General features: G+C 36.1%; 1 protein-coding gene across 4 annotated transcripts in view; it reads left to right on the top strand.

Moving 5' to 3' along the window:
• The window catches only part of SLC4A4 (solute carrier family 4 member 4), a gene marked incomplete at both ends in the record, with an annotated part of 292,971 nt that extends 271,585 nt beyond the window's left edge, over positions 1 to 21,386 (top strand). For all 4 annotated transcript variants that reach the window (XM_080697460.1, XM_080697459.1, XM_080697457.1 and 1 more), the window contains 6 exons: positions 623 to 695; positions 8,749 to 8,817; positions 11,821 to 11,994; positions 14,542 to 14,703; positions 18,783 to 18,879; positions 21,343 to 21,386. In XM_080697460.1, coding sequence (XP_080553586.1) covers positions 623 to 695; positions 8,749 to 8,817; positions 11,821 to 11,994; positions 14,542 to 14,703; positions 18,783 to 18,879; positions 21,343 to 21,386 — 619 coding nt within the window. The remainder of the gene's footprint in view (positions 1 to 622; positions 696 to 8,748; positions 8,818 to 11,820; positions 11,995 to 14,541; positions 14,704 to 18,782; positions 18,880 to 21,342) is intronic.
• Between the last annotated feature and the right edge of the window lie 1,302 nt (positions 21,387 to 22,688).

The raw sequence follows: 22,688 nt of genomic DNA, 5'->3' as shown, positions 1-22,688 counted from the left end.
CTTTTTGTAGCAAACCCTGCTCCTAAGCACTTGAGTGGATAGCTCACAGGACAGAGCTGTCATTTCCCACGCCTCAACAGTGGGCAATTCTTTCTTGAAGGGTGGGGGAGGGGTGTTGGATGGGAATCATATTTGTTAAAAAGTGCTTCTGTTGTTGTAGATTTGTAAATTAGACTGGTGTGATTTATTGCACTCATGAAATTTCCCTGAGCTGTTTGTTAATTAGAATGTGGGACAATGTAATATCTGTCTCCTATGAAAGAAGGTGTAATTACACAACAGGACAAGTTGTTTAAAAAATAAGGGCTTCAGAGAGGCCAGTAATTGATGGTCCCAGAGCAAGTGATTTTTCTTTCCTGACTCTAAAAGGAGAAAAATCTTTAGCGGAACTATTTCTTTTTTTTGTAAATTTAAATCAGATATTGCAATAGTCTTACAAGTTTTTTTTTAATAGTTATGTTGAGTTCATATGATGTCTTTGAGGTAATAATTATATAATACCAACATCTTTGCTATTTTAGCCACACATTGATTTGGTCAATGTACGCCTTTTTTAAAGTAAAAAGATGAGTATGTTTATGAATATAAGAGGTATATTGGTAACCTTTTGATTTGGTTTCAGGGAACAAAGAGTCACTGGAACCCTTGTGTTTATTCTGACTGGTCTGTCAGTCTTTATGGCTCCCATCTTGAAGGTAAACATGGGGAACACTCACCTCTTCCTCCCCCTCAGAACACAGAATTAATTAGGCATGTGAAGACTAAAATAGTTGTGAGATTCTGATCCGTTTTTTAGCACATGTATGTAGCAAGAGAATTTCTAAAGATGCTTATTTTGATTTCCTTCTCTCCCTGTTACCCCTTCCCTTATCAGTATTTTTCAGTTATTTGGTTAAACCAAATTAAATTACTAGTATTTAACCTTTTGGACCTATGAGAATGGCAGTTTTTTTGCTGTTCAACCTGACTGATCTTTACCTCCACAGACACAGTTTTTACTGTCTTGTCTTTTTATACATCTTTTCTTTTATAAGCTCCATCACTTACATGCACCTAAATCCATTAGACTTAGTGATTCTGGATATGAGTGATTCTGGATGGCCATTTTGAATTTTATTCTATTCTCAAAAAAGAATTAGAGCAAAATTGCTTGTTTATAATAAGAAAATTTTTTAGGAATGAACTTTTGAGGAAGAAAATGTACCTGAAGAAAAGGTAGACTATTAAGAAAGTTAGGAGTCAACAGCGGTTTGATTGATGAGATGATGGATGTCTGCCTAGACAAATATAAACCAGATGTGGAAGCTTACTTAAGAGCAGAAGTAGGACCAAAGAGGGTGGTTAATAAATTTCTGCCTGTAAAGCTTCCAGTGTTTTTTGTGACATATCTTATTCTTTTTTTCTACTGTAGAAACAATGCTAAGCAATTATTGATAATTTATATTTTATGTTTTATACCACAATACAGAGTTTGAAAACTGCCAAAGATCTAACAACTCTAGACAACTACTGTTAGCAATATCTTTCAATTTTTTCTGAAGATTTTTATTTTAAAACAATTTTAAATTTTTAAGATTCTTAAAAGTTCTCATTTAATTACACAAGTAATAGGACAGTACATTTTTGTAAAGAAATCAAACAATTCTATAACAGATAGAGAAAAGGAAAAAGAATTCTCTCCGATAAGCAAATTTTATTGTTTTTTTTTGTCAATCAGATGAATTTTAGAAAACAGAATTATAATATCTTAACCTGTGAGAACAACTTTGCCTTTAGGGGATTTAAACTAATGCATATAATAGATACAAAATACTTGGAAAACAGTTAAAATATTCAATGATTCCTCTTTTGTCCTGGTTTCTGCACTACCATATGTCTGGTTGAATTAATTTCTGACTAGATGCAGGAAGGACTGTGTTTCTCAGATAACAACATTAGATTAAAATAACTTCAGAGAAATTATTTCTGGTTATGTACAGAGGGCCTTAAAAGACTATAGTGCTTGTGTTCTTTAGGAACAGAGGGAAATCTGTTGCCACCTTTGCCCATGCAAAGGGGTAGGTTTGACGGTGCAGTGAGTTTCACAGCATTGGTTCCTCTGCAAGAATGCTTTCTGTTCCTCTGTCCCCCTGTTGACACAAAGCACATCTGCTGGTGGACATGCCCAACGACAGCTTTCCTCCCCAGGCAGAGACCTCATTCACTCAAAGTCTTAAAGTTTGTTGTGGGCAATTAGGACCCCAGACTCTGGGACGCACCACTGGGGGATGCTCTTCTCTTCCCCACTCTGGCTTCCTAACAGCGTGTGATACAACTGCAAGATTTCTTTTATGGAATCACTGAGTAACCAGTGAGAGATACACAGATGGGAATATTTTCATCAGTCCAGATGTACTCATCCCACCCAAATATAATGTAATTACATTTATATTATTTTACTTTTATATGATTGTCATCGATACGGTTTAAAATCCTAATTCACGGATGCCATATGTGTTAAAAAGTTTTCTTTTTTGTATGTTATGCCAAAGTGATGTTAATCATAGAGAATCTGTCAGTTGAGTAATCATGTATGATTTTAAAGGGATGGAGAATAGGTACTATATAAATTGTTATTTTAAGGTAGATTTGCAAAACTCATAACTCCTCTTTTTAACCACAGTTTTTTCCTGTACCTACATACAGCTGTAATCAAATTAAAGTGGAAAGCCCTTTTGTGCTTTACAAGAATTTTTCCCCCTGAAATGCAAAGCACTTTAGTATCTACAGGAAAAGATTAGAATGTAGAGAAAGAAGCCAGAAAGACGAGGAGGGGAGAGAAATCAATGAACATGAGTTTGCTTTTACTTTAGCTTTCCTTAAATAATCCATGTTGATAAGCATTCTGCTGCCAGTAGCCATGATTATAGTTATTTCTACCTGGAAACTTTGGGTTAACCCAAAGGGTCAGAATCAGTGGAAAAGATAGTTCAGTTAAGGTTTTTGTTATAGAAGCTTTTGTCTCAAATGTTGGAAATGAAACTTTTTGTCAATATGCTCTACAGCATATTTATAATATAGTCTACAACAAATATAGGGAAACCTATATTTAAAAACAAGAATAATATCCAGGCATGATAGCATATGCCTATAATCCTATACATGGGAGACTGAGACAGGATGATCGCAGGCTGGAGACCAGCCTCAGTAACCTAGTGAGACCCTCTGCATCTTAGCAATACCTGTTTCAAAAGAAAACATAAAAGGGCTTGAGTGTAGCTCAAAGGTAAAATGCCCCTTGGATTCAGTCCCCAGTACTAAAAAGAAAAGAATCCCAAGAATAAATTAGCCAAGCATGGGCTATTGAGATTTTTTTATTTCATAAGTGAGGCTAGTCTCTACTTCAGGAATTCTGTCTCCTGAAATGTCAGCTAAGTTCAGATCACACTCCCTTCTTGCCACTGAAGCTCGCTGAGGTTTGTGCACTCATCAGTCCCTTGTTTGGTCATCAGAAAAGTCAGCGCAGAAGGAGGCAGACAGGGAGCGTGTAGTTTAACTTAAACTTAACTTGCAACTAAGGAAAAATCATGATTAATAATTAACATCAGAATTCACACAGAAAGTGGTGTCAGGGGTTACCTGAGGGGAGGGAGTTTTTCTTCCTCCTTGATGTGACTGCATTTCTTAAAGAAGCAGGTAAGAACTTCCAAGAATAGTTTTACGCAAGTCTGTCTTGAGATGCAAATCAAATGAATGGCAGTAAGAGAACTGTGCAATATTTACTTTTTAAAATGAAATGGCTGAACACATTTCCTACCCAATTCCTTATTTCCCTCACAAGTGTAATGGTCTCTGGTGAACTCAGCAATGGTGTCTCATACATGAAGCAGTACAGGTAGTGGTGTCCCCTGGCCACTTATGCAGGCTTACTTATGATGTTTATAGCCTTTGTTTTTATCTCTGTGCCGAACTTTGTTTTTATGTAGAAGAATGTAAGGAATTAGAGTGCACCAGCTTTAAGTTCATGGAGAAACCCCTTGACCCTAGCCAGCTGCAGTCCTACATACCGCAAAGCACTGATTCTCACTGCTGAATCAGTACAGAACTGCTGGGAAGCAGGAATAACTGGCTTCCCAGGCTGGTGCACTGGTTTCCGTGGTGTTTCTGCAGTGGAAATATCTCCTGCTCTCCCTAGCACTCTGTATGGGGAGGCTGGGGGAGAGCAAAGGGCAGCAAAAAAAATGAAAGGCGGTTCCTTGAGCTTACTTTCTCCATTTTTCCTGGCAAGCCTCAGGAAACATAGATCAAATAAAGTTCACTGTTACATCTGCTGCCTTTGCTTCAATTGGTTTATCTTTAACATGAGGAGTGGCCAAAATTTATCTTTAAGATTTGTTTAGTGTTCTAAAGTGTAGAAGATAGCATTTCATTTGTATTTGGCAGATATTTGTTGAGCTCATACAATATGCGTGATCTTCTCTGCACCAGGAAAACAAAGAGGAATGATGGCAGGGTGTTGGTGGTGGTGGTGACGATGATAGTAGCTACTATTTATTGTGTTCGTCATTGGATTGAGCTTGGCACAGATTTTTAAAAATCATTTCCCCCAGTGACATCTACAAAAAAGATAGTAATAATTATTTTATGGATGGGAAAATTTATGAGTAATCCACCAGGTCACAAAGCCCTTGTATAGTAGAATCAGAATTTGAACTCAGTTCTGACACCAGTGCCAATCTCATACCCTCCATGGGTTGTCTGTCACCTTTTGAAATAAATCTTGCCCTCAAAGAATGCAATCCCTTTCATTTCCCATGAGATGGGCTTCCTCAGCTTCTTTGATCCTCTGTTATGTTTCAAATCCTTTCTTACATGGGGTAAATATGGCATTTTCACAAACTCATCAGACCCCATTTCAGTTTCGATAGGGACTAGGTTGCAAGTCAGCAGCATCTTTACCAGCTTTAACTTTTGAGGTTTAAGGGAATCAGGATATTACGTGTGTGTGTGTGTGTGTGTGTGTGTGTGTGTGTGTGTGTGTGTGTGTTACTGGGGTTCCTGGAAACCCTTCTACCTCCGGGACACTCCCAGACCTATTTTTTTTTTTAATATTTTATTTGGAAACAGGGTCTCTTAACCCAGCAAAGCTGTCTTTGAACCTGCACGATCCTCCTGTCTCTGCCTCCCAAGCCTAGGGATTACAAGCGTGCGCCACCACGCCTGGCCAGGATATTACTTTAATAACATGTTTCCAAAGAGAGTTACTATAACTGAAAGGGCAATATGATAGAAATTAAGTGAAACAGGACTTCAGGTCTGATCTTTCAGCCATCCTTCTAGTCTGCGCAGCACCACCTCTTTCCTCTCTCACTGAGGGCCTAAAGAGAGCTGGCCTCAGCAATTTCAGCCCCATTGATGTCATCATTATAATGAACACCCTGACTTACATCAATGCCATGTTTATCATTTACTGGGTATCTAGTGTGAGCCATTTGACTATATAGTTTCTTATATGTAATCTTTATCATAGCCACTTTTTAAGCAAGGATACTGAGATAAGAGAAGTTAATAATTTTCTCAGGGTTATACAACTAGTAGCTAGAATTGGGACACAGATCTAAATTCCATAACCCTGTGCTTTAATCAGGGTTTGTTTCTGTGATTCATATTCTCATTCATATATTTTCTTTCTCTCTCTCTCTCTCTCTCTCTCTCTCTCTCTCTCTCTCTCTCTCTCACACACACACACACACACACACACACACACACACACACACACACACATTTCTAGGAGCTCTCTACTGCTTTCCTGAATTCTCTCTGTCTGGAAGTAACAATTTCCTTTTGTTGTTAAAATTATTCTTTTTATACTTTTCCTTCCGGGAATATTCTATCACTATCAGAAAATCAAAGAGAAATACAGTTGAAAAAAGTATAAAAAACTATAGAACTACATTTATCAGAATTTGAAAATTTGGTGACATCTGATTATGTTAAATCTTTGATTTGCTATCAATTACAATATTCTACTTGGATATAGGATCAGTCACTTTTCTTATTTTTAGTGTTTATTGAATGTAATTCAACCTTATAATTATGATTTTTGCCTTTGTGTGTGTGAGTGTTTATTGAATGTAATTCAACCTTATAATTATGATTTTTGCCTTTGTGTGTGTGATTGATTATATAATTTTCTTTACATAATTTTATCATTTGGCAATTTTCAATTTGCTATAACTCTGATATACCTCATTTTTTTTGTGGGTCTGAGGCTGAAAACCAGGGGCATTCGACCTCTGAGCTACACCCCCTGCCCTATTTTTTATAATTTATTTAGAAACAGGGTCTCACTAATTTATGGAGTGCCTCACTACGTAGCTGAGGCTGTCTGTGAACCAGGATCCTCTGGTCTCAGTCTCCCGAATGCTGGGATTAAGTATGCACCACCATGCCCAGCTATACCTTATGTTTTTTATGTTTCAATTTCTCCAGTCTTACTTTCTAAAAATGTCTAGCTACAGTTACCATATATATTATACTGGTCTAATTTAAGATGGGGCCTTATCTTCTAAAAACACAATCTTCCTCCTTTGGGAAATTCATTGTGATAAATAAATCTAGTGTGATTAATTTTTTTGGATTAACCTTTAGATGTGACTCATGAACCAAATTCAATAAAACACCCTCTAAACCAATAATTCTCTCAAGTTTCATCAAGAGTTTCATACAGGCATATTTTTATTATCATATTGTATTATTGTTTAAAAGAATGGCAAATTTCATAAGACATTTATATCACTTTGATGTTGACCACAAATTGACTTCATATAAACCTTCCTTATGGGTATTATTTCCTTCCCAATAAAGAATATTTTTAAAGAAAATTCTTTATATATAAAGTTATATTCCTCCTCATATGCTATGACTTTCTATGTTAATAATACCTTCTGATTTTATTTTGTGATTGGTTTGGTTGATAATCTGTAATCATAAATTCAGAGAGAATGGACCTAAACCCCCAGACACAACTTTCATTCATTTTGGCATTAAACTACATTAGAGGAAATATTTAGGAGACTAGGCCAGGGATGGACCCTTTTTGTCATTTCCTTTCTAGCTAGAAAAATGTTTTACCAGAATTAAAAGGTAACTGCTGTAGGAATTCTATCTAGTTTTTTTCGTGAATGAACTGTTTTTTCTCTTTCCCCTTTTACTTCCTTCCAAAGTTAAAAAAGAAATAAAGAAATTATCAAAGTGACCAATAAAATGGTCACTTTGTTATTTTTTTTAATTTTACATAATCGTAAGGGATAGAAACATTCTGAGAGGCCTGTGTGGAAACACAAGTGGCTTGGATGTAATGTGTTCACCTCTCTGTGGTGACTGCTGGGTATTACAGCACGCTGGCTTCCCCTCCACCAACATCTCTCCCCTATTCCCTTCAACATTCAGGTCAGTCTTTCTGAGTTTAGATCAAAGTCGGTTACATTAGAACTGTTAGTCTTGTGTAGAAGAAGCAGTTGCTATTTTATAGAAATAAATTTATTCCACAGGAATCTAATTATTCCTCTGGATAACCAGTTGCAGTTGGAGACAGTCATGACCCGTTTTAGGATCCACTAGTTCTCTCAAGGTGGCCAAAAGATGTCAGAGACAGAACCACTTTAGACAATGGCAAGAAAAGCTCCTAGGCATAGGGAAGTAACTGAGTGGTAGAGTGCTTACCTAGCTTGTGCAAGGCCGCCTTCAATCCTCAGTACCACAGAAGGAATAAAGAAGCTGATAGAAATTATGCTTCACTTAATTAATATATGCGATACTTAAAAAAATTACTCTGAGGCCATACTATGTTTTCTGGTTACAATCACCTCTTTGAGTATATGTGTAAGACTGGCCTTAATTAAGTTGTGGTTTTAGTATTTTTGCTTTGAAAGATCCTGAAATTACTTGAACTCCTTTTCAATATCCAAGCCTAACATCCTTCTGTTGTCCAGACAGAAGACTCCCTAGCATCCTAACTAATCCTGCTCCATATACTTATGTCTCTGAGGTCTCCAGAGAAATAAAATGTACAGACATCACATCAGACCTTATCATTATTAAAACACTTTATACTACTGTAAAAGATTTTTTGCTAAATAATGCATGAAAATGTATTAATTGGAGTTTTAAGAGATGGATATTAATCCATGTGTGTAGTTAATTGCTTCCAGATGTTCCATGCTCCTTTCAAGCTGTGTTCTCATTAGCTTGTCCTCTTAATATTCCTGAGAGGAAGAAAGGGGACAGTCATTTGATATCTATTTTATTGAAAGAGGCATTTATGCACCAAGCTGATAGATCATTTGGCAAAAATTATTAAGAGAAACAGACTGTTATGGAGGGACCTTGGTCTCCAGAGTGAGGCAATCAGCTGCTGCTGACTCAGCCTCACAGTCCGCACTGCATCTGGGTTGCATACTCTATGGCTTGTAAGGGCAAAGGAAAACAGAAATCCCTCCTCCTTAATTAAAAATATAGTATTAAGGCCATGTATGTTCAATGTTTAAAAAAGCAGGCATCAAATGAAAATTGAAAATCCCCATTGTCTTCCATTTATTTCTAGGACAGAGTCTAGAAATTCATCAAGTGACCAATAAAAGCACACTAATAAGAGGCCGCCATGTTGTTGTATCTTTTAGTTTCAGATTTAGTCTTAAAACATCCCTCTCCCTTTATGCTTTTATTTTGGTTGTTCTTAACCTTTATCTGATTTTTTTTCCTCCTCAGTTTATTCCTATGCCTGTTCTGTATGGTGTGTTCCTGTATATGGGGGTGGCCTCACTTAATGGTGTACAGGTAAGTTTTCCATTGCTGACCTGTCGCTAGTGCTTTTCTAGTAACAAGGTCCAGTAATAGACCTTTGAAGAAAAGTGCATCATTAGCTGTTGTTTTTTGAAAAATTTTTACTTTCTACTTTACCACCTTTTACCTAATTTTTATTTACGATTCAGTGAACAGAGTTAGTTCATGTTAAAAAATGTCATTGTAAACCCCATTCTTGAAATGGGCTGTTAAAATTCACGTGACCAGGAAAGGAGAGAGTAATAGTCTTTCTTTCCCTTCCTTTCCTCTTTCTTTATCTGCAACTCTCCTTTGCCCCCTCTTCTTTTCTTTTGTTCTCAGAGACATCTAACTTTTTCAGTGTGCTCTATAATGCAGTGTGTAACTACTTGCCTCAACCTTAGACTAACCACAGTCTCTTCTTTCCTTCACCTGCATTCCACATGGCTGGGCTCAGTGATCAAAAATCTTCACACCAATAAACAGTGGCAGTCTATGTGATCTCTGTATTGCTTTGTCAAAAACTTGGGCTACTCACAGCTTCTCTAAAACCAACCCCCAGTTTTGGTCACTGTTGTTTCTTTTCTTTATTTCTTTTCATCCATTCATCCATTTATCCTTCCTTCATTCCTCCCTTCCTTTCTTCCTTTCTCCCTCCCTCCTTGTAACCTTCCCTCCCTCTCTCCCTCCCCAGGGCCTTGCCCATGCTAGGCAAGCCCTCTGTCATTGAGCTACATCCCTAGCCCCTGACCCCCATCTTAAAAAAAATCATTAGGGAAAACTTTGTAAGGAACTTTGTCTTTCAATTGAGGTTTAATTTAATTGACACCAGGAAACTAGAAGCTCTGCTGCTGCTTTCTGGCACCTTGTTAATTGTAGCTTTATTTAGCACTCAGTAATGTTTTAATGGGAAAAGACTGCATGTTCTGTGAACGTTGTAAGAATTTATTTGAACTTCAAAATAGTTCCTTGCTTTCATTTATCGAATTTAGATTAACTTGGTTTTAAAGTCAGATGGGGCTGGGCACATGGCCAGACCACCCCCCACCAAAGGGAAAAGGCCACTTTACCATTCCCAGTTTAGGTCCATTGAGTAGTTCTTCACCACAGGGACACTTGTTACAAATTACAAAGTGTTTTTGCCCAGGCTGCACTGGATGAATGTGAACGTGAGTTTGTTTATAACCATGAAACTTTTAGCAAGTATAAATTTATCAAAACTATTTTAATCTGTCATTGTACAAATTCTTTATTCCTCTAAACGGAAAAACATAAACGCAATATGACCCCCAAACTAATAGTTCTAATTTTTGTCTGCCCTGAATGACCAAATCTGGATTCAGAGTTTGATTCTGTGTGCTCTAGATACTTTGTCAATGGTTGAAACTCAGTGTATATTGATTAAAGAATCAACCACATCATGATGAAAGGGGAAATATATGCTAAATGGACAACTGGTCAACTTCTTAAATTCTACAGGTGTTGACCCTAGTGCCTCCTCGCCTTTCCTTATTTATTCCTTGATTCTCTTCTTAGACCCTTCTGCAAGATCAATTTAGCAAGAAATTTTGTAGCCCAGTCTTTATAAACGAGAGCTCCACTAGTCAAAAATAGCTCTAACAGCAGAAGGAAAGAAAACTCTTTAAATAGGAAATTACTCTGGAGAAGATTGTCCATGCTAGTTTAGTTTACTTTTACATTTCTTTCTGTCCAGAAAGAAAATAGTATTTGTGAGTTCCCATAATTAGTCAATTCAATGACTATTTTCTGATTATTTTCCTCTGTAAGATCCTCTGATGCTTTCTTTTTTTTCTTTTTTCTTTTTCTTTTTTAATTTTTTTAATTTTTTTTATTTTTAAATTTTTTTCTTTTAACAATTTTTTATTGAACATAAATAGTATGCATTTAAATTATATTTGGTGCCCTCACCCCCTTGCCCCCGTTTTCCCTTTCCCCCTTCCACCAATGGTTGTCCAGGTTAACCATGTCTTATTCATAATTTTATACATGTTCAGATGTAGACCCTCATTAATCAAGATCAGCCTTCCTCCTCTCCTATCTTTCCATTCAAACTTTGCTGGTATTTCCCCTCCATTATCTGGAGTCCCTCTGGTATATTCTGTGTTTCCTAGTTTGGGCATATTAGAGGAAACATATGTACCTTCTCCTTCTGTGCTTGGCTGATCTCACTTAACATAATGTTCTCCAGGGCTTTCCATCTTCTTGCAAATGATATAATTTCTTAAATACCATCCTATTCACCATCATCAGTATCATCTCAGCAGTTCTTTGAAGTACAGCACTTGGCACATAGATGTGAAATCATCATTTTAATACCTGTTTATATATGACTTTACACTAACATCTTTTAGTTTCATATATCTAGTTGTATATATATTGAAACCCACTATCATGTTCATGTGGCTCTTCTCTAAAAAGAAGTGGTAATACATTACTAGATATATCAGTTGAGTTATGCTGTAGATAAGTAATGTGGAATTTATGGAAATATCAGTGCATTCCATTTTTAAACTGGATACTTCTGTTAGATTCTTAAAACATTCCCGAATGTGTATGATGCGTAATATCATCTCTTCTTTTTCCAGGTAAGACAAGTGAGGCAGAGAAAGATGTATGAATTAGATGTCTTCCTTCACCATATCATTACTTAAATAGAAGCAAGCTCTCTCTCCTGAGACTCAGATAATAAAAAATGGAATACAAGGAGATGAACATCTAGAATTTATGGGAATTCTTTGTGATTTTTATTATTCAGTTGCCATTTTATCTCATATCTGCATAAAATTCCTACAAAATAACAAAAATGAGCAGACTTGTACTGTGGTCTGACTGTGCTAGATAAAATTTCTGCACTACCTGACCAGTGCTTTGTCCTTTGAAAAGGACACTGCTTGCCTAAATATAAACCACTAGTGGTCAGTTAGGTAGAGTGGAAATGGCCTGGTAAATCAGCTCTTGAGGTAATGCAGTTGGACTCTCTTCTCCTTTCCTCTCCAGTTCATGGATCGTCTGAAGCTGCTTCTGATGCCCCTGAAGCACCAGCCAGACTTTATCTACCTGCGCCATGTCCCCCTGCGCAGGGTCCACCTGTTCACTTTCCTGCAGGTGTTGTGTCTGGCCCTGCTCTGGATCCTCAAGTCAACAGTGGCTGCTATCATTTTTCCCGTCATGGTAGGCATTCCTTTCATTGAACCCACCTATAAGGTTATACTGATATGTGGTTGTTGTGATATGGAAGATACACGTCTGTTAGGTGTGGTTCTAATATTATCTAGCTTGGATCCAGCTTTGACAGTGTAATTTATGCTTTTCATGTCCAAGGCTGTCTAGGTGAACTTTAGAAGCAGGTTCACTTGAGTCCAAATACTGTCTCTGATTCATGCCAGGTTCTGTGAACCTCCTTGAGCTGCCACTAGCTAATTCATCAGTGGAAGGGAGTGGAATTGTTAGGAGCACTGTCAATAAGCATCAAGTGTACAAAACACATGAGGATAGATACCAGTGTGCATTAGGTATTTTAAAAATATTGTATGACAGAACCAATCTACCTAGGAGTAAAGGATATTTATATCCAGGTAATAGAAGTGTTGGGAGACTGGTGAGAAGTTATCCAGTGCATTAGAGTGGGTTTAAGTGGAATGAAAAGTCAAGCTTTTGAAGTTCTTGTGTTTTGCATCATGCCACATTTAAGAATGAGCCTGGAATCTCTGCCTTACCAGGATACTATCCTAAGAAACAAGGTCAAACAACTGGAATTCCACTCTAAATCCAGAAGTAAAAAAGGGAAAGAGGAAATGCAAGGTCTTTGGTCTCATGACTAAGTTTTATATCTTCCCCTATCCTCCTATTTCTTGCAAAAATTGCACATACTTTGAGGGAAAAGCTAGTGATGATTGAACCCAGGGATGTTCTACCTCTGAGATAAACCCAAGAACTTTTTATTTTTAATGTTGAATCATCGGGGTCTTGCTAAGTTGCTGAGGGTCTCACCTAATTACTGAGACCAGCCTTGAACCTGTGGCCCTCTTGTCCCAGCCTCAAGTACTAGAATTATAGGAATATGCCACTATGCTCAGTTTACATATACTTTTTGTTGATCTGTTTGTGTGGTACTAGGGATTGAGCCCAAGGGAAGCTACAAGTTATATCCTCAGCATTAAAAAATATTTTTTTAAATTTTTTATTTTGAGACAGGGTCTCACTAAGTTGCGGAGGCTGGTCTTGAACCTGTAATCCTCCTGTCTCTGCTTCCCAAGTACTGGGGTTATGAGCACATTACCACCATACTTGTTTTGACATACTCTTAAAATGGGTAAGAAAATCATCTCACATCTCTTTTATCTCCCTTATAATTTTGGAAACAAATTCCATATACTCACTACATTTTTAATTTTTTTTTTATAAAACTCTTCTCTTTGCCAGAAATTATTATTATTTAATTGTATGTATATTTATAGTTTCTAAATGTTTTTTCTCCCATGGACATAGCAAAAATGATCAACAAACAATAGTGATATATTTCTTGTCATATTTTTTCTTAATGTTTCCTTATGTTTTTTTCTTAAACTGGATCAACTTATAGTAAAATACATTGAATATGAGAAATGACTCCCTTTTTACCTATTAATACTACCTATCAAACTGCTAGTTTTTCTAAAACTTGAAAATGTTGAAACCAGACCATAATAAATTTGAAATAAATCCAGCAAATCACTTATTGCTTGTGCTAATTAATAACTAAAAATGCTTTACCTTTACAAAGTATTCTTATTTTTTCAGAGCTCTCACTTGGTCACAAAACAATCCTGTAATGTCAGTAGGACAGATGTTAGTAATTTCTCCAGGAAATGAAGAAACTGGCATAGGGGGAGGGCATGATGCGGATAAAGACAACTATTTAATTTGAGGCCAAGCCAGGACTCCTGTAACTAATTGCATACTAAATCTGTTGTTGAGCAGAGATATCTTTAATGTAACTTTAGATTGAAAGAGGGAAAAAGGAATTTTTATTCAAAAGCAATTCATAGACCAAAGACACAGAAATCAAGAATGCTAGGTTTAGAAGTAGACCACTAGGACCCTTTGTTCATCTAGTTTCATGGCTTCATAGAACATACATAACGTCTCTAAGCTTCACTTCCCTCAGCAGGAAAATGGAGATAATGATAATCTATTTTTTTGGTAGATATAATAGTAGAGATAATATTGCCTCAGAGTGGAGCACAGTATTAGGCATGTGGCAAGTATTTAGTTAATGGTATGATTGAAATGGCCTAGTAAGTAACATAGTCCACTCTGTCTCAAGTACTACCTTCTTGAAGATGTCCTAAGTGTGCTGTGTATTGTACATATTTTCTTGATTTTCAAAGACCTATATAATTTTAAATGTTCAGTCATTTGAAATTATGAAGGTTCTTGTTTTACCCTTTAAATTTTTAGTTATTGAAAAACTAACATGAAAGGTAATGACTCTAAAATAATCCTTGCACATTTAAACTATTAGTTGAATGTGATCATACATTTCAGTTATAACAAAGTAAGCTCCAGCTGCAACTTTTACAAAACAACTTTCTCTATGAGTCCAGTCGGTCAACATGAGTGTCATACTCCAGCCTTATACAAAATAGGTTTCTGCTAACTTTGATGGTACAGCATCAACACTCATTATGACTTTGTCTGACATGGTTTCTTCTATACGTTTTATATTTGCCCTTCCAGATCTTGGCACTTGTAGCTGTCAGAAAAGGTATGGACTACCTCTTCTCCCAGCACGACCTCAGCTTCCTCGATGATGTCATTCCAGAGAAGGACAAGAAGAAGAAGGAGGATGAGAAGAAAAAGAAAAAGAAGAAGGGAAGTTTGGACAGTGACAATGATGATGTAAGGAACTTTCCAGAATTCCAAAGTTAATCTAGTTAAAGAAAGAAATGTGAGGATGCCTTTTTTATGCATAACATGAAAAGGAGAGCTGAGTTCTAAGGTTATCTGGCTGTGTGACTTATCACTTATTTTATCTTCATTTGCCATTAATTTTTCTGCTTTGGTTTTTTATATTTTCTAAAGTTTTTCTGTAATCATCAATACACTAATAATAACATGATGACTTCTTAAAAAAACTACATCTAAAGATCTCTAGTCTCATAGACATAAAGGAAGATGTTTTGTAATGCTATAATTCATATGTTATTGATAATCCAAGATTTATGCTAAAGATAATTACTCAATTTTGTATAAATTTAAGCTTAATGTGGACAGATGTCAGTGATTTCACCACACATGATCTATGTGTCTCTATTTGAACAGGCTCTCAACTCAAGTCTTGTACAGTTGTATTTAGCAGTGTATTTATCCTAAATCATCTCTGTAACTCTTTAAAAAAAGAAATAAAAAAGGGAATTGGAGTTTGGGGTTTTTTTTTTGTTGTTTTTTTTTTTGGTGGTACTGGGGTTCCTGGAAGCCCTGCTACCTTCGGGCTACACTCCCAGACCTATTTTTACATTTTTATTTGGAAACAGGGTCTCCTAAGCCAGCACCTGCCACTGGCTTCAAACCTGCGAGATCCTCCTGTCTCTGCCTCCCAAGTGCGGGGATTACAAGCATGCGCCACCACGCCCAGCAGTTTGGGCATTTTTTTTTTAACCTATAGTTATCATGTCACAGTCTAGACGGTCTACTTGCAATTAGGCAATTAGGTTAAGAAATGAAATAATTGACCATTTCTTTTCTTTAGGAGACCACTTCAGAGATAGATGGATATTCTAATAGGAATCTGTAATAAATGCCAAGAGAAAAAGCTAGAATTAGGTTTTCTTTTACACACACACACACACACACACACACACACACACACACACACACACAGCTTATCACAGGAACCTTTTGAAATGATTGCCAAAGTGTTACTTTCCATATGAAAATTAATTCTGGATTTTTACCAGGTAGTATCATAAATGGTGTTTGTTTGTGTGTGTGTTTACCTATTCTAAAATAAGAATATAGTTATATAGTTAATTTTTAGTGTCTACTCTGAACTTGATAACTTTGACTATGCACACTCTGTCCTTGATTGTCAGAACTTCTCTTTAAAATGTATATGTTTGTTCTCACTTTATAGATGAGCAAATTTAGATTAAGAAATGTTTTGTCATTTAAAATTTTCAAAAAGGTAAAAATATTTCAGCTTTATTGAGGCATGATCATCAAATCAAACTGTATATTTAAAGAGTACACTGTGGGGCTTTGCTATAGGTATTTAAGTCATTTTTCTAAATGTGCAGCAGCCATGAATGGCAAGGCTAAAACGTTAATCCAAGCCTCTCTGCTTATTTCCAAATGATTAGTCTGTCTGATTGTATTCGTTTTGTTGAACTTGGAAATGGTACAGTGCAAGAAGGCAGCAGACAGAATTAGATTTCAGATAAATTGATCCAATAAGAAAAGGCAAAATATATGAGGCACATTTAGCTAAAGAGAAGGAGTCTGAGGGAGCTTTTTATGACTGTCACCATCCATCTTAAATGAGAGCAGGTATATAGATTTTCTGTTTCCAGTGATGGCAAAAAAGGAGAGAATGTGTTTAAATCACAGCAGAGATTAATATGCAGCATGAAGAAGAATGATGTGCTTATATATTGAATAGAAATCAAAATTTCAAATGAGTTTCTGTACCATTTTTAAAGAAAAGGTTACCTGAAAAATTAAGATGATTAAAGCAGTATTTCATTATGAATTTTTTAAAACAAGTACCTCAGTTTCTGTACATGGACACCAAACTAAAAATTCATTACTCACCATAAATGTATGGAGTAATATCAGAATCCTTTTCTCTAATGGTTTTAAGAAAAAAATAATGAAATACCAACCTTGGGAAATATTTTAAATTTACTGCTCTCTAGTGACATAGTTGGAATCAAATGAATTCCTAAAATGTTCTTAGACTTTTTAGATATGGTTTTCAACAAATCATATTTGCTTTAAGCAATGAGATTGTTTTGTTAATATTTACCACCTTCAGCTCCATATTTTCAATAGATTTCTTAATCATAGTGTGTGATACTTGTTTCTGTTCCTCTTCCTCTTGTCCACTTCTCCTTTATCACAACAAGCAAACAGATATATTTGTTCCTAGACAGTGAACCCAATCAGGCAGTTTAGAGCATATCTCTGCAGTAAGTTCTATGAATTGAGCCATTTTTTGAAGACTCTGTATTTGAAGAGTGAATCTCCAATGTTCACCTGATAGTCGAATGGTGTGGGCTGTATGAATACTGGGAGCTACACTGGGACATGAGAATTAAAGCTTACTTTATGAGTAGAAGTCATAAGTCATGAAAATTATGGCTTGTCAAAGTTTTGAGCTACTTATGGTCATTTTTGAACCTGCCTGGTGAGCTGTGATTAAGAGGTGGTTGCCAGCTTCTTCAACTGTCAGTGCTATTATAATTTTGAAAAAAGTTTGAAATAAAACTTACCATTCTTGGTATTGTCAAAAAGTAGGCATGTGTGGCATCCTAGTTGTTTCTTGTCAATTTAAATGCATTATCTTAGTTTTCTGAACAGATATTGTAACTTTTACTCTGTTTAGACTCACCAGAAAGGAATTTTCAATATAGGTAGTAAGTTTTATGTTAAAACTCATTTGTATTTTAACACCTAGTTCTCATCTATTTTTTTTAAATTTTAACTAAAGATTGATTCCTTGGTACTTTCATTTAGGAGATGAATTGGATGTTTCAGTCCAAATATAGACTTGGATTCAACATGATGGTTTTTTTTTCTTTGCTGTACTAGGGATGGAATCCAGAGGTATTCTGCTTTTGAGCGACACCCCCAGCCCTATTTTTTATTCTTTATTTTGAAACAGGATCTCACTGAATTGTAAAGGTCCTCACTAAGTCGGAGGCTGTCTGCAAACCACGATCCTCCTGTCTCAGCCTCCCAAATGCTGGGATTACAAGTGTGCACCACCATGCCTGGCTAATGATTATTTTTTAAAGTAGTCTTGTGAAAATCTATGATGGTTTGGGCTGCGTGACCTGTTCTTTAAGCAATCCCATGAATACCTACCTAGTTTTATCACTTTATTCTGGTAATTAATCTCTGTATATATTAATCTCTGTATATATTAGACCATTATATATAGTTCCTCATGATTTAATTTACTCCTCTTTGCTTATGTTTTCAAATATCTTTGATAAGCAAATTGAAATCAAGTTTAACCATAAATTAGTATCTGGTAGAGTTTTAAAGTAAAAGAGGAAGTTTTATTTTTGAGTGTGTATAGAGGGCTCCTTGATTTGGATGTTAAACAAGTCGTCTTTTTTTTTTTTTTCTACCTCCGGGCTATACTCCCAGACCTATTTTATATTTTATTTGGAAACAGGGTCTCACTAAGTTGCTGAGAGCCTCACTAAGTAGCTGAGGTTGGCTTCGAACCTGTATGATCCTCCTGTCTCAGCCTCCCAAGTGCAGGGATTACAAGCGTGCGCCACCACGCCTGGCTCTTCTCTTGTTTTGGAAGGAAATACAGGTCATAATTTTCTTAAAGACAGAATCAGAGTGCATAAAGAAAGAAGAATTTTAAGGCCATATCATAGTTTTGTAAGTTTTCTAGGTTTAATGTGTTCTTGCAGTGAGAGTATTTGCTTCCCATATATGACAGCCCATGTTTGTTGAATAGAAACCTAGCTTGTAGAGTGCTTTATAGGTAAATTGTAGTACTCTCCATTTGATGTGATTCTAGATTCAATGGACTCAATCCCATTAACTCAGAGGAGAAGAAACCAAATGTGAAGGGGAAAGAGGATGCAGAACTTGAAAAGTTAGCAAACTGGAAAGTAGTATATCTAGGGCTTTTCTCCCTAGTACCATGAATAATAGCTAGTATTGATCAAAACTGAGAGGTAAGAGAGGCGGAATAATAAAAATGTTCTAAAAACTGTTGTACATTTTTTTCACAGTCTGACTGCCCATACTCAGAAAAGGTTCCCAGTATTAAAATCCCAATGGACATCATGGAACAGCAACCTTTCCTAAGTGATAGCAAACCTTCTGACAGTGAGTAGAACTAACCTCTTGCATGCTTGCTTGAATATGATTTGCACCTGCAGAGAAAACACTTTAAAACTCTCTACATTCACTTACCCTTTATTTTGTCTTTATTTTTTCTATATGAACATTTATACTTTTTTTAAGATTTATACCAAATTCCTAGGAGACTTTACTTTTATATTACTAATCTTACTCTTTACGTCTTCTTTTTCTTCATAACTTTTTAAAGTTTTGTTTGGTAGTCTTTTCTCTCCCCCAAGTCATCACCAGCTTTTTGTTTGTTTGTTTGTTGTTTTCTTTTTTTATTATTTTTAAACCTATAACCACGTTTTTAATTTTCTTCATCCCCCACCCCCACCCTGCTCATACTTAGAATTGCAGCTTGTAGTACTACATCACTGTCTGTTATTGTTTGTCTTCCTTAGGTGTCAACCAATGATCAAATCAGCTCAAGAGAAATTGCATGATGGGTCTCTCAATGACCATTGGGTCAATTGTTGACATTTACTATTTAAAATAATTATTGTCAATTAAATTGGCCATCATAAACATTAGCCCAGCTTGTTAGGTGCTTTTTCTTCCTAATTTTTTCACTCCTGTTCTATTTCAAAATTATCATTGTAACTGAATTGGTTTATCTGGGGTAATAGCCTGGTAGCTGCAGTGTAATGGTTTGTGACGTGCCATCTTTTCCTTTGTAATTGAGTTAACAGGCAGCAGCTTGGTAGTAACAGTCATGAACATCTCAAGCTTTTCTAATAGCAAGAAGCAATTGCCTCCAAACTATTTTACACTTTAGTTCTCCTCTGAAGAAAATGTATTCTTTTAGCTCTAGATGCACTTCAAAGTACACGCATCTGTTATAGGAAAAGAGATAGTTGAGACATTTCCATTGCTCTTAGATAATACCTCTTCAATTTCAGTAAGAGGTTATTTGTTACCAAGAATAGTTTGAAATGAATGATTCTTGATAAAATATGGGTATTAGATATAATTTCTAAGTAACAAATTACCACAAAACATAGCAGCTTAGTAAAAACAAACAAGTATTTTTTTTTTACATGTTTCTTGACTTTGGGAAATTAAGGAGCATCTGACATGGTGGTTCTGGCTCAGGATCTCTCATGAGGTTGCACATCAAGCTATTGGCTGGAACTGAGTCTCTGGAGGTTTGATGGGAGCTAGGATCTGCTTCCTGGCCTCACTGACATGGCTCTTGGCAGAGAGTTCCAGTTCCTTGGCCTGTAATAGCGCTTTCCCCATAGCCAGTGATAATCGAGACAGAAACCAAGACTGAGGCAGCAATCTTTCATAATCAAATGTTATAAGTGACAAACCATCACTTCTGCCACATTTTGTTGGTTGTACAGACCCACTCTGTTGCAATCTAGGAAGGAATTACATATGGACATAAATTCTGAGCGATGATAGGGATCCTTGGAATCCATGTTGAAGGCTATCCATCTTAGACTTAAAGAACAAAACAGTCATACCTTTTTTGTCAACTTGTAGTTACAACTTGTGACTGAGTCTAATTTTCCATATACTCTTATCAGTGGTGCTTGGTTAAAATATTTTGCATCGAAGCTCTGCAAACTATGTTCTGACTTCATTTTTCATCTCTAGAGAATTAATGGCAAAAGAAAACCAATGCACATTACACAGAACATATGTTTCCTGTTGGTGTTGTAACTTGGCATAGTCCCTTTAAAGTATTTTTTTAAATCACTAGCTAGGGCTTGTGATAAAAGTTTATGTGCCAATTGTTCTTTATCCTCTCAAAAACCTTTTAGCAGTATAAATTTAAAGTTGATATGATATTGGAAATTGACTGAAGCAAAATACACATGACTATTTTGACTAAAAACTTTTCTAAATATCCCAATAATCTTCTTTTTTATGGTATTTGGACTTGAACTTAGGGACATGCTACCTCCTAGCTATTCTCCCAATCCTTTTTATTCTTTGTTTTGAAACAGAATCTCATTTAGTTGCTTAAAATCTCATTACATTACTGAGGCTGTTCTTGAACTTGCCATCTTCCTATATAATTTTCCCAAGTATTGGTTGTGCTCCACCACGAGCAGCTCAAAAAAGTCCCCCCTCCTCTTGAATGACAGCTGAACAAAATAGTGAATGTTGAAGATGGAGGGACATTCAGGGGTAGGCATCAGACATTAAGAAGCTCCTGCCACCAAGTAGAAATTATTCCCCTCTTATTCTTCTCACTGGAAAGAGAGCAGTGGTCCATCCCGGAAAATGTAAAATAGAAGAAACAAGTGATTTTGGTTTCATCACACTACTTAGACTCTTAGCTTAGCTTGTTGGAATTGCCTAATCTTGCTTTTCCTACTCTTTCCAGTTGTAAAAGATGCGTCAATTTTTTTGTGGAGATCTTTATTTTCATTCTAATTTTATACTTTACCAGAGGTCTACTACTTTTGATTTCAGATTTGTTTTTCTTTCCAGGAGAAAGATCATCAACATTCCTTGAACGCCACACATCATGCTGATAAAATTCCTTTTCTTGAATCGCTGGGAATGCCAAGGTAAAGGAGAGCCCAGTATTTTCCCTTGTTCTGTGAAGTGATTGCTTTATAGAAACGTAGTCAGTGGTGGGTTATTGGCAGAACTCCGTGTTCTCTTCCCTCTCTATGATTTATCCTAAATAAATCACCTGAGGACCAAACATTACCCTAGCTTTTACTGGTAAGAAGCATTCTAAGAGACCTGCTTACCAAATAATGGAATCTTTCATTATCATTAAGTTAAGGCCCAGGATGAGTATTAGCTCTTATAATTTCAGTGTCATGCTTAATTTAATGGCAACTGATGTTTCTTGGCAGTTTTTATCCATTGCTTTCCTTCCCTCTAACAAGGTTCTAGAGATGATAGGTCCATCTTGATTCTCAAAACATTGGCATATCTGAGTGTTTTCTGCATGTCACTTTTGTCCTTTAATTTCTGATAGTATTATTCACCAGGTAGACATTCTTTTTGGTGTTTTACAGGTGGGGCTTGTTTTTTTTATAATCTAGGTGTCAGATCTTATACAATTTTTACTTGAATATCTTAACTCTCATGCCACAGTCATTCCATTTAAAAATGTCTCTTTTTAATACAAGAAAGAGACGGGGGAAAATAGTAAGAATGGACATGTGTGAATTCAGATTTGCTTAATGTTTCTTTTCTTTTTCTTTCTTCTTTCTCTCTAGTCCTCCTAGAACTCCAGTAAAAGTTGTGCCTCAAATTAGAATAGAACTTGAGCCTGAAGACAATGATTATTTCTGGAGGAGCAAGGGAACAGAAACTACATTGTAACCTGTTTGTTTTTCTTAAAACTAAGTTTTGTTGTTAATGTTATTTTAATTTTTTGTCTATTTTATAATTATTGTTTGGTCACTGGCCAAATAACACCACACACTCTCTCTGCTTCTCTCTTGCATAGGTAAAATTGAGACAATAGTGCACAGTTCCTTAGAAACAGCATCTGAGGAATTTCCCTTTTGTTCTTATGTTTTCAGATATATCCTGTGACTACCAAATTTCTGTCACTCCAGACATGCACAGATCCTGTCCTTTTCTTTATTAAGCAGAGTTCAAAAGTGTTAAGTATTTTATAACATCTTTTATTAAAATATTGAAGGAACTTAAAACTTTAGCTTTGGGGCTGTGCTTACTGGCTTGTCTTTGTCTGGTAGAACAAACCCTGACTTCCAGACAGAGTCCCTTCTTGCTTATAGAGCTCCCCAAGACTGGAAAAAGTGCTGCTATATCTCACTTGCTCTTGCTTGTAAACCCTAATCTTAGAGTTA

This window comes from Muscardinus avellanarius (genome assembly GCF_963383645.1).
Source record: "Muscardinus avellanarius genome assembly, chromosome: 6".
In the NCBI taxonomy this organism is placed as follows: domain Eukaryota; kingdom Metazoa; phylum Chordata; class Mammalia; order Rodentia; family Gliridae; genus Muscardinus; species Muscardinus avellanarius.
This window is presented reverse-complemented; position numbering and strand designations above follow the sequence as displayed.